Source organism: Anopheles gambiae, chromosome 2 (genome assembly GCF_943734735.2).
Source record: "Anopheles gambiae chromosome 2, idAnoGambNW_F1_1, whole genome shotgun sequence".
Taxonomy (NCBI): domain Eukaryota; kingdom Metazoa; phylum Arthropoda; class Insecta; order Diptera; family Culicidae; genus Anopheles; species Anopheles gambiae.
The window spans coordinates 7,702,911-7,715,785 of record NC_064601.1 but is presented as its reverse complement, the minus strand read 5'-3'; the positions used below and the strand labels follow the sequence as shown (position 1 = coordinate 7,715,785).

General features: G+C 46.4%; 1 protein-coding gene across 5 annotated transcripts in view; it reads right to left on the bottom strand.

Moving 5' to 3' along the window:
* The window catches only part of LOC11175612 (ankyrin repeat domain-containing protein 12), a 36,703-nt gene that overhangs the window by 14,469 nt on the left and 9,359 nt on the right, over positions 1 to 12,875 (bottom strand). For 2 of the 5 annotated variants that reach the window (XM_061645300.1, XM_061645301.1), the window contains exon 1: positions 1,610 to 7,075. The exons of 1 other annotated variant lie outside the window; for it this stretch is intronic. In XM_061645300.1, coding sequence (XP_061501284.1) covers positions 1,610 to 2,017 — 408 coding nt within the window. In that variant the 5' untranslated portion in view covers positions 2,018 to 7,075. Of the gene's footprint in view, positions 1 to 1,609; positions 7,079 to 10,598; positions 10,936 to 10,971; positions 11,470 to 12,875 lie in introns of those variants that run through there. 2 more of the 5 variants (XM_061645304.1, XM_061645305.1) reach the window with 2 other exon arrangements.

The window sequence follows — 12,875 nt, the reverse complement described above, 5'->3', positions numbered from 1 at the left end:
TTCCATTTATCGTATTTTTCATGGCAGCAATCGATGGATCTGAATCACAAAGTTCTTATAGTTTGCATCCAATTTTTATAAGTTAGTGAATACGATGACATATAACATAAGATATTTTTGTTGAAAATTTATTGATTCCACATAAAGACCTCGATCAATCGACCAACAAAAACAACTCATTTGAAAAAAAATAAATACTTGGTTCTTCTTCTTCTGCTACTTGGCGTAACGTTTTTTGGGGACATGGCGGCCTATACAGTTTTTCGAGACTTCAGTACCAAGCAGCCGAATAGTCATTTCTTGCTATGGAGGAACAGTTCATTCTAGATTTGAACTTACGATGTGATTGTTGTTGATTTTTTTGAGTTGACGACTGTACCACTGAGCCAACCCAAGCTCGGTAAAGACTTCCATATCTGTTCTGTTTCACACATTTCTACCATCTACAACTTAGCAGCAATGTTTTCAAATATTTATTCTGTACGTTTTATCCAAACTTTATGGAAATTGTATCCGTTTACTAACGTTTCTACCTAAAAACAGCTTCTCAAATGAAACGGATAAAACCTCACAGTGACAGCTGACATAACATACGTGTAGCTTTGTGAGTGATCACAAAGTCATATGAAATTGAATCACAGAGTACCTCATATCCGCTCTTGAAATGGGACGTGAAGTCAGCGGAAACGACAATCCAATAAATTCTGATATTATTTATATTTTATCGCTAACAATACAACGGTGACAGTAAGTTCATATGTATTTTTTCCTACAATTGAACGCGTCATCTTGCAAAATGACAATGAGTGTTTTTTTTTAATCCCGTTGGAACGTGTTCCAACAAGTTCTCACAACTGTCGCTGAGAGTGATTGACTTTAAAATCGTTTTATAGCGATATAATAAGCGCTTATTCTCGTGACAACTACAGTAGAGGTTATAGAAGCTTCCAAGAAAACATTATAAGAATAGAATTGCTTGTTAAAGGATGACACGCACCTCACATTCATTGAATTTATCCATTTTGATAATGCAGTATCATTGTCCTGATGCTCCAGCGAGCTCCAATAAATTCAAAAAGATGCTGTTTTCGTAACTCAATTACAGAACGAACCTATATTTTCTTGATGTGTCAACTTTAACAGAATTGCTGAAAACACGGAGAACGAAGAAACGAAATGGATTCCAATAATTGCAAAATAGACTTTGAAGCTTCCCTGTGCTCGTTTTTCCTTCTGTTCCATCGAGTACTACCCTCCTATTGGCATTCGGACTAACTATTTCCACAACAAAAGCGGAATTCGCAAGTGGATCACGGGCAAGAACGCTGATTAGGAAATCCAGATTGATGATACCGGGTTTTGCTGCATGCCCGCCGTGTCCGAGTGATTCAATCGCCACTTTACTTATTAAAGCTAACGCGTAGCTGTCCCGCAACCGTTCGAATCGGATAATCATTGCTGGATTGCCCGGGGAGGATGGTGGAAAAGTTTAAACGTCTGCACAATGCCCACAGCGGGACAATGCGAAACGCAACAGCGCTAACGAGTGAAACGAAAGGGGAGCAGAATGGGGTGTGGGGGGTGGGGAGCAAAACAGAATATCTCTCACCTTTTGTCGCAGCTCCTTCAATATATCACCGGTAAGACCCTGCTGGCAGGCGTACATTAGCGAGGTACATCCCTCGGCCAGCCGCTGGCTGTCGGCCGGTTTTGCCGTCCGTTTCGTTGGATCCTTCTCCTTCGGAAGCGCACGTGTATCGGTGGTCGGGGGCTTTTCACCGCCGGTTTTGGGCCGCTGGTACGAGACGCTCGCGATCGGCGGAAGCGCAAACGTTACGGCCGTCTTGGGGGACGGTTCGGGCGAGCCGGGCGACGGCGACGGCGGCTCGACCGTCACCACCAGCACGTCGTCCCGTGCCTGGTCCTTAAACTTGACCGTGTGCTTGGCGGTGGACTTTTTCTTCACCTTCACTGGCGAACCGGCCCGGCGGGTTCGGGGTTCACTTCGCGGCTCCATTTATCGCCCCTGCTACCGCAGGCGGGCAGGCACTTTTCATTTTCTGCCTCACGGTTGCTGCCTAACGCACGCTGGGAACGGGACACGCACTGCAGTACACCGGTTCGACGCACACCGGTGCCGTCCCTATCCATTTAGGATGCTCATGCGAAATAGGAATTGGGTGGGGAAGGAGATGGCAGCGTGGGAAGAAATAATTACCTAATTGCACTGTAAACGGCAACAATCTGACCCTTCTGTTGTGGGACGTTTGATGTGCATCCCTGGCAATGGCACTATTACGACTGATGCTTTATCAGTCGTTTAGAGTTTCTGGTTCTGTACACGGTTATTAGTTCTACACTTTCTTGTCGATCTAATTTTTAACTAAAATGCTTAACTACAGAAGCTTCTGGCCTGTTTCAGAATAACTTACAACAATTTCACAAGAATTTTATTCTTGCATGTAAATACTGTTACACTTTCATCGCAATCGATGTAGTTCCTTTTAAATACCGCAAAAAGGAAGTGCAAATTCTAAGCTTTCCACACATTATACATAGCTAGAACGTATCACATCAATTTGAAACCTTGGATTGGGAAATGCAACTGCCCTGAAGGCGAAACAGTTTGTAAAAATATACAGTATCAGCACCAGTAAAAAATTGATAAACTTGTTACAAGAAGCGTTTACATTAGGGTTATGATTTTAGAACAAAATAAAGCCTTTAATTACGATGACGTAGCTACAGTAAAAGTACTTGCAACAAATCGTCTTGTTGATATCCCCATATAAACAGTAGTAAGCTTTCCATTTCCATCAAAATTACAATTTATCTTCAATAGTATGCAACCAACTTTCAACACTTTAATGCACTACTGACCTTCTAGTTGTATCTGCGCGTAAGCCCCAGTAGCTGCACAGATAATCCCACACCAGAGAACATCAATCAACTACGTAAATGTGTGAACAGCATCCTAAACCCACTGCCGAGCGAGCACTGCAAGCACCATTTCTTCGGCAAATTGTAATTAATACCGTCCGTTTTCCCATTCCGGCGGGTTTCGTGTGCTTTTACGACCGCGCTTACCACCACCGCCGGCTTCCATGTCTCTTCCGCGCGGCCACACGAGCCAAGGCGAGACTTACGAGAGCACGTTCTATTGCTAGCCCGGCAGTAGCGTAAGAAACGCTTCGCAAGTTCTCGCAGTCGATTAACTACGAGTTTAATTTATCATCATTATCGATGGCGATCAGATATTATTTGGCGCTCTTTTCCCTCCACCTCCATCCCCCATTCAAACCAGCTCAAGGACCGCTAGTATGCACTGCCACCGGGTTTACAACTTGCCGTACTTCGCTTCACTGTGGACTGGGTCTGTAGCGCGAACGTCAGCGCCATTTGGATTTGTGCTGATGACAGCAGACACTCCCTCCCCACAATTACTCCTTTCCTTCGCCCCATTAGTGGTCTCGTTGTTTCGACCGTGGTTGAAATATGTTACACTTTTGGCGAGCAGCAAAGGGGGAAAGGGATGTTCTACATTCTGCCTTGAGGCCGTGATGTAACGCGCTCTAGCCCGCAGTTAGTCCACGGTGGACGAAATGGTTGTCGGCTGTCAGGTGGTGCACGTGTGCTACATAAATATTGATTCCGAAACCATCGTCAAGGCACTGATTAAGAAAAGGGAGTCAAGGCTATCCGTCCGGCGAGTGTTCCGTTCGATGCATCCGATTAGAGCGGGCCACAAGACAGGCCCAGGCGCTCGGCCCATCAAGATGCGGAGCGACAAAAGCTAAACCTGTGTACCGGCAATTAACCTATATTCAGGGTAGGTGTATTCAACAGCTCCGGTGCCCCGGTTGGCCGAGCACGCCGAGCACCGACGTAGCCTTGTTTGCTCTCCAAAAACATAGCCCCGCCCGGAGGTATAGGCTTCATTATGCAAACCGTTCAAGGGTGCCCAAATAGCAGGTCGACCGCAGGCGCTGGTACCAGAAACCCTCGGACACCCTCGGCGGACTTCCCGCAGGAAGTGATAAATCACTGGAGACTACACTAATGCTGCGCCGATCGGGAACTGTGCCACTACAGTGCACAGCAATTTTACAGCCCTCGTTTTGTTGTTTCCTCTCAAATATTCGTTTCGGACTTCGATCGAAGTAATGCGGGATAAGTGGGGCGTATTTCGGTAAGTCTACCATAGACAGCATTGAGCTAGTTGCATCGAGCAACCATTGTACCGCCAACATCCGTGCACTCTCTGCTCTGCTTGTTTGAAGATGGTCAAAGATCACAAAACGAACTTCAGTCCGGCAACCCAACCAACGAGGCCACTCATATTTCCGTATCACGGCCAGTAATCGACCAGATACATTAATTAATCGATGGATGGATTATGTTTGAGCCGGATGGTTACGCTTGCCGGTTCTTGCTTTCCCAAACCCACAGTCTGCGTTATTCGATAGCTGGCAGCTCATGCTTCTCGTTCGGCTCAGCTGTAGTGGGGTTTCGGGAAGGGTGGCTGGATTCGATTTCTGCTGTACTGGCTGAAGAGACTCAGCGAGAGCAAACTGCCGGAAGTCGATCGAGTTGAGTCCTCTGGATGGTCCATGTCTGTGCACGTTTTAGTGGCTTACAAGTGACACTGTACGCTGCACAGCACGTTCGCCGAGCTGGAGAGCAAATTATGAATCGATACAAACGATATCTTACGGCCGCAATGCAAATGCAACTGATCCAACAGCTATCGATCACAATTAGCAAACAATTAGATCGGATGTTTATTAGTATTGTCCGTCGTTGGTTGATTTCACTACTTGTGGCTCTCTGCAAGGAAAGTAGCTTTGTGATAGGAGTGATAGTATTACGATTTTAAGGCATTGCTTTCAACTTGTGAACCGACTCATTCCATCAAATTGTGTAACAGACAATGACAAAAATTCTTTTAAATTACAAATACTCTATTCCCGTCCTACTCCTCCTCAGGGCGCAGGAAGTAATTCTCATTTGATCCGTTTTACTACATCAATAGCTTTTAATAACTAGCTTCACATATTTGTTCGCTTCCTGCTACAAGCGGTGGACCCAATACCGGTCCCTTCGATTACACCGTGAGGAACATCAGTGAGTACACCAGTACGGAAGCATCCATTACGAAAGGGGAGTAAAGCATCGATTGAAGAAAAAACTAAGTTATTAAATTCCAGCAGATGTATTAATCCATCGGTTCATTTTTTTCCGCGAAGCATACCGAAAGCGAACATGAGGAACAGAGTCTTTACAACAACAAAAAAGGGCACTGAGCATGAGCATGAGCCACTACTATCCGGAACAGATTAAGCGAAATGCGATCCGCACCAAACTGCTCCGGCCACTCGACTCGCTGCCGGAGCCGCACAAGGACCAATCAAGTACGAAGCGCGTGGAATAAGCAAACTCCCGGGGAAAAAAAAACCCCGCCCGAGAGCTGGTGAAAGCTTGCATCATCTCCGTTCTAATTTTCTCGCTCCGAAGATGAAAGCTAAATGTTTTGACATCCTTGCGTAAAATGTTCTCCACATCCTCTCCCCTTGTCCGACCAAGCACGGTATGTTCATGAGTGAACGTTGAATGGTAGACATGCTGTAAATCTTTAATAAATTCCCATTATGGTTTTTGTTTTTTTTGTGCTCCCATTCTTGTGTCAAATACGCCGAAGGAGGATCGGGTTTTCGAGCGAGAAAATGAAGCTAGTGAAAGGTGCGCTAAGCTTTCGAGCGTGAGAAGAAAGGGAAAAAAACTGCTGGCAAGTTTTTAAGCGTAAGAAAGTACCGATCCATTCCAACGCTACTACCTTTACCGTTCGCTAAATTCCACAGCAATGGCAGCGCCAGCAGAAGATGAAGCTACAAAAAAGCACCCACTAGCGAGAGTTTCTACTAAGTGAGCTACAAGAATGAAGCATCTGCTAGAGCGCTTGCATTATTTTGTGCAGGAAAATTCTCCATTAAACTTGCGTCTGCGTTCGTTTTTTCATTTTTTGCTTTTTCCTCAAGAGTATTTATTTACACAACTCATGGAATAACTCAGTGAGCAGCAGTTTCTTCTGTATCGTTTCCGTCGGGAGCATCGCACCAGCTACCAACAATCAAGCTGCGGAATGTAAAACGTAGCGGCTTCCCACAGAGGTAATGCTTTAAATTTGAACCATGCACCAACAGCAGATTATCATGGCTTCTGGGTGCAGAACGAGAGCTTTGCTCGCTTGCCACCGTCCTCGCCAGCCGCGGTGACATTCGGTGGCCCCGATAAAATACGATCCAAACGGTGCGCTCTATTTTCAAGCACCATGCGCGCTCCAGTGCTCCATTCTTCTGCAATAACCTTTTCGAGAATTCAAACACGTGTCACTGCCGTCAGATTAGCCTTTGATCTTTCTCGTGCTGGTATCGTTTTTCGATAGTGTCGTGCTTGTTCTGCAAAACCATGCCGGAAACCTATTTCGAGACGTGTAGTGTTACTTTCGTTCGGTGGAAAAATAGCGTAAACACCCTTCAAACTGGCATTGCAATAAAGCCTGTGACCTGTGCAAATGACGTACAGGCACGCTGACTGTGGCGACGATGTCTATTCTATCAAAGCGCACATATTTCAAGCAACGTACTTTATATGGACTGGTTTTATTTTCATTTTGATAATATCTCATCCTGTGGAAAATAATACCACCTATCACAATAATAGTCTTATTACGCTGCGCGTATTTCTTGCGAGACCTCGTTAACCTGATTTCCCTTTCACAATGTTATCAGCTCATCCGAAGCGAAGAAAGCTACACACATACTGTATCGAAACGCAAGCTTCATTGCTGCACATTCTATTAATTATTCACCTTCATCACATCATAGCTTTTATGGCATTGGGAGACGGTAGTCAATCTTTTCCACCGCAGCAACCGCGCAGCACCATAAATCACGGAAAAACACACACACACCGAGCATGGTTTCGGCCAGAATTGTCCATCAGCAAGATTTGTATCTCCGTCCGATGCAAACAACATTGACCAACTCCGACATGACAAATCCTATTTTGCGCTTTTTCCACTCCCTCGTCCTCCCCCCCCCCCCCCGGCCTTTTGTACATATGGTGCTATTTTCCATTCACCAATTCACCAACCGGCCAGGCGGCAGGAGAGCAAAATGAATAATTTATTTCACTCGAAGCTATACGCCCGGCGAGCTTGGCGATGGAAAACAAGATGATGAATATTTCCCTCTTTCCTCCCCTTCACTCTCCTTCATTTGTCCATTCTCTGCTCCCCTTGCAACAATTTTCGCAGTCTTCAGTGTTTTGGTACTTTTTTCTGTGTACTGTATGGCATTTTTTCTTTCTGCCTTGTTCCAAAAATCTATTTCTTATTTCACGAATCCACGTTATCTTGTACATCTGCTTTCTTGTCCGCACTGTTTTGCGCTGCTGATTTCGTGTATCCTCTCCCTTTTTTCGCTTTATCCAGCTGCGTATATATGTTGATTTAACAATGTGTGTGTGTGTGTGTGTGTGTGTGTGTGTGTGTGTGTGTGTGTGTGTGTGTGTGTGTGTGTGTGTGTGTGTGTGTGTGTGTGTGTGTGTGTGTGTGTGTGTGTGTGTGTGTGTGTGTGTGTGTGTGTGTGTGTGTGTGTGTGTGTGTGTGTGTGTGTGTGTGTGTGTGTGTGTGTGTGTGTGTGTGTGTGTGTGTGTGTGTGTGTGTGTGTGTGTGTGTGTGTGTGTGTGTGTGTGTGTGTGTGTGTGTTTGTGTGGTTTTCTCATCGTCGGTAGGGAACGCTCGCTCTCGACAATCATCAAAGTCAGTCCTGGGATATAAGGGAGCTTAAATTGATGTTGCAAATAACACACCAGCCGATGGAACACGCTCGGCCAAAAGTTTTGTCATTTTCATTGGAAAGTTTGGTCCATTTCGGGGAAAGCAGCGAAAGGGAAGGAGAAAGATGTGTTTTTGTTTAGATATTTTTCAACCACCCAAGCTTGCCCACCCTCCTTCATGCACTGTTTGATTCTGCTTGTTGCCAGTGTTTGATCTCGCGAGAGTAAGCATATTTACAGTGCTGCTCATGACATAAAATGCCATCTTTTTACTAAGCTTTCGTACGAGTATGATTGTTGTACCACAACAGAAATCAAAATAAATAAATCCTAGCACAATGTGCATCGAACCTCGTGTCAAACGAAAATATATTCAATAAATCTGGTTGCATACTTTATGGGAAAAAATGAAAATCTCCCAATCGATTCATAACTTCGAACAAAACTAATCCGCCACGCTTGCTGCATGCACTACCGGGCGTCTCCATCCACCGGAAAGTCGGTATCGTTTCGTATAAATCTTCGCTTTGATTAAACATGGGCACGAACGCTATCCCAGCAGATGGGTGTATAAGATTTACAACGCAAGCTTTCTTACTCGACCACACATACTCGTGAGTGTGTGTGTGTGTGTGTGCGTATGTATGTAAAAGTTTTCCCCGATGTGCGCTTGTGGAAAGCAATTTGCGCTCGAGGCGGAAAATATCAATGCGATTTAGAAACATGCAAAGTGGGTCGAAGTCAACCAACTATTGAGACTCGGTACAGCAGGCTATCAGTGTGCCTTCTCCATTCCGATTAGCAGCACCATCCCTGCCCACCGGGGACGATTGTCTGCGTACCGACCTCGACGCACCGCTTGCCTGTTGGTTGCGGCAGTGCGTGGTGCGTTGATTATACTCTTGGGATGAATTATACATGCTTACAGCAGGTTGAATAATTATGAACGAGATATTTATAGTTACAATGTGCCCGTTTGTTCCTAACCTTACCGTGTGTGCTTATTAGCATGGAAATTTATCAAACAATAACTTATCCAAGGCAATTTGTAATAAGAGTAATTGTACAAAAAAGAAAAACGACCAGCTTCAATGGGTGAAATATTGCATTGCAAAATTTTTAAAATGTATTGCAACAACGCTCCAATTTATAACACACCAACGACGGCGACAAAACTTTGCCAAACCTTGCTAACTTTGAGCAATATTTCCTTGTCACCTTGCAAGCGCGCGCGCGCATTTAGTTTCGTTCGAAAACTACAAACTATCGCAATACCTTCCCAGCAGATCGTCACCGGCACTAAAAACTATCGCAATACCTTCCCAGCAGATCGTCACCGGCTCCGCAAGGTGCACCGTTTCTGTTATGCTTTGAAACATATTTCCCACCCAATACATAACGTGAAATATATCGCCCGTTACAGTGTGAACACTGCAAGTCCTTTTATAACGAGCCAAACAAAGCAACAGCAAAAAAACACGAAGCAAATGAAGCAAGAAACAACGCACACCCTCGCCGGTAGCGGTTATTCGGGCAACATCTTTCTCCGTATCCGGTGGCACGGTGCTTCAAAGCAAAACTATATTTCGGTGCCCCTGTTTGATTGTCTGTTTGGCAAGGGCATGGTTGATTTTGCTTTCCCGACAAACATACCCAGACACACACACACACACAGCTCGCACGGGAATTTCGAGCCTTTACCTTGACTGTGGCCCTGTGCCGAGCCAATAACTGGCAATCGGCTGACTGTCAATTCGATATATATTCTGGAATTTTGTGAATCACGACACACGGGGCCCGTACGCCCTACAACCTGCAAACGAATTCCACCTTGAGCTGTTTTACCAGCCAAGGTGTGCTTGTGGGGAGGGGTGTGCAGTTCAGGACCACATCAGCAAACGTGGCTCCGTGTGCCGTAAGCAGCGTTTTGTTTGAACTTCGCCATTGAGGGGGCCTTGCTGACTTTACGTTCGCTTTTTTTTTTTTTGTGCCCTTTCGCATTAAGCATTTCGCAGCATAAAAAAAATACGGTAGGCTTGCAATGGCAAGAAAATAGCATCACAGCAACACGCTCACCAACACAGCCACAAATAAACCTGGCGAAAGAATTCCGCCAGCCGTTCGTACCGTCTGAAAGTCCGAAACAAGCGTGATGATTGGGTTTGAATCAATTTTGCCAAGGAAATTGGCGAGCAACAACCGCATCCATGCTGCCTTGCCAGGTGACGGAAACGCGCGGAATACGGGTGTAAATAAAATACATCCACAGGCACGGGAAAAGCTGGCCGTATCTCCGGGAACGGAAAACGGTAACAGTTTGTAAAGCAACAGCATGTGCCATATCGTTACATAAAACGCTCCGTAGTGGGGGGATAATGCCGATACAAGCAAACAAAAAACAAAGAACGGAGGGCAGGGGGCAACAATACCTTCCATTCGCAAATTGCAAATTGAGAAAATTCTCCTGCACTTCATCATTCCACGGTAGGGGGCTGGGGGAGGGGAAAGTAAATCGCGGCCTAATATTAAATTGCGCGAAAGCGGCGCACAGCGCAAACTGCCCCAGATACATTTTCGGCGTTTCGTGCTGCCGATGGTGCTATACACGGGGCTGGTGCTTGTGCTTACCGAAGGTGATAAACGAAATAGGCGGTATCAGTGCTAGTGGTAGACCTCACCGACTCCGAAAAGTGTAACAGAAAGAGAAAAGAAGGGAGAAGAAGGAGAGAGTGAAAAAATAACTTGCCTGACTTGCTCACCTGTAAGGAGTATAGCGTTCACAAAACGAGATCAAAGAAAAGGGAAAATAAAGCCTACAGTCACAAAGGATCCGGCAAGGGATTCGCAGGCACTAACTGGATAACACCTTTTTTTTGTTTTGTTTTATGGTTACAAACAAATATAAAGCAAAACTATGCCACCAGCCCGAAGGAATCGAGCGCTGGACAGCGCGTAATTGGGTCAACTACAGTTCCCGGCATGGCCGCGCTAAGGTTCGATCGGAAAGCTCCCCTTTTGCTGGACGATAATCGATTAAGCGGTTTTGCTACGGGAATCACTAGCACAGGCGAACTACTCACTACGGCTACACTGTACCTTTGTACGGAACTACTCACTACGACTACACTGTACCTTTTTATCAAAGCGCTTCCAATGCTATTTACATTACGGAACCTGTTTGGAACGCTTCACTTGTTTGCAAACGTTTCTGTTGCAATTTGATAAAAAAAAACACTACAAACACTTGATTCCCCTAAATAACTTCACAAAAACTCTACAAAGCTTCCATTTGGTGCTGAAAAATCAAATCCTTTCCCACTAGGATGCATCAAAAATCCCTCTAAACAACAGATTAAATTGCAGCAAAATTGCCTTCGTCGAACACATTGCCTGTATCACAATACACCGAGGCACACATACACACAGGATGTAGCAAAAAAAAAACAAGATCACTCACACACACACACACACACACACAGCACAGCACGCGCGCGCGGCCACTATTGGAAGCACACTGTACGAGCGAGCGGGCATAAAACACGGCCACACCAGGCAGCACACCGCGAGGTCCGAAAGTGAAACCCACCCGTCGTCTAGTGGAGTAAACTTTTGACTGACACAATTCGCCGCCAAAGTTCAGACAGCGACCGATGCCGACCCAGCGCACCACCGATGCTCGCTGGGAGACCTCCGCCGGAGGCCGGAAGAGCCGAAGTACCGACCGCGACCACCCTGTGCCCCGCAACAACAACAACAAAAAAAGCCGGAAGCTTCGGTTGTTGTAGTTTGAGCACGCCGCAGCGTGTTGGTGTTGGTGGTACAGGGTACCCACCCCTGTTTCTACTACAAGTGGCGCCGTCCCACTGAACTTAACCCGTGTGCAACCCGTGTGCCCTTATTCGCTCGCGGCCCTAGACTGTATCGTTTAATAAGCCCCGGCCTGTGCAGGGGTGGGTGGCACAAGCGAGACAGCTTGCTTGGCAGCGCGAGGAAAGCAACAAACGCCGACCGTAGTAGCAGGGAGAGAAAAATCGAACCCATCGATGGGGTAGCCCCCAACCGGTGCCCAACCAACCAGCACCAGTCATCGATGAAAGCGGAAAACTTGCCCCGGAAGCCTTTGCCATTGAGAGGTGTGTGTGTGGGGTGTGTTTTTTACGGAAGCGTTCAAGGAAAATGGTTGCTGCTCCAACTGAGACCGTGAGCCCCATGGCCCCTTGCAAGAGCCCTCTGCATACCGACACTTCAGCACACACAGGTGTGACAGGATTGACAAGTGCGTGTAAGAGTGTGTTTTGATTTACCCACACCTACTCAAACGCATGATTGAAAAAGTCCTCCAAAGCTTTGGCCCACCGTTACTGCGTGACAGGCGCCTGGGAGTGGTACGCGGAAGACCTTAACTGGCAACTGGCAATGAATGCAAGACTTTTCGCAAAGGAAATTTTGTGGTCGAGGGAGGGAGGATGGGGAAAAATATTTGCATAATCTCATTCGCAACACCCGGCGCCGCGCTGGTCCCACTGGAATCTGGTTACACACACACACTGCGGCACTGTGCTACACAACATCCAGTAAGTCAGCATTGCTTTAATGAAAGCACCCCGCGCACTGCACCTTTGCTTCCAACGCGAAACCTCTACACCTTTTCCACTACGACATCCACCTTGCCCGAAAAGGGGTGATGTTCACTTCGTCCGTTTTGTATGCAAAGCAAAGAGACGGTTTCGCCGTTTTCCTACAAAACGACGTGTAAATATGTTTGCGAAAATTACTTGAACGTAGTGTAAATTGCATTTTAATGCTGGCTTGCGTTGGGATGCTTTTCTGGGACAGGGCTTGTGCCTTCCTCTCTCTGCTTTACCACCTGCTTAGAAACTCGCGTGAAGCTCTCGCCAACTTTCACTCCCACCCGATTGCCCGCTTTGTTCGTCCGGGCCGCTCGGGAGAAGGCGCGTGAAAACGCGGTCACCTGCGCGTCCGTTTTGTTGGTCAGCCTGGTCCAAACACTGGGTAGCCAGGCAACACACCAAGCG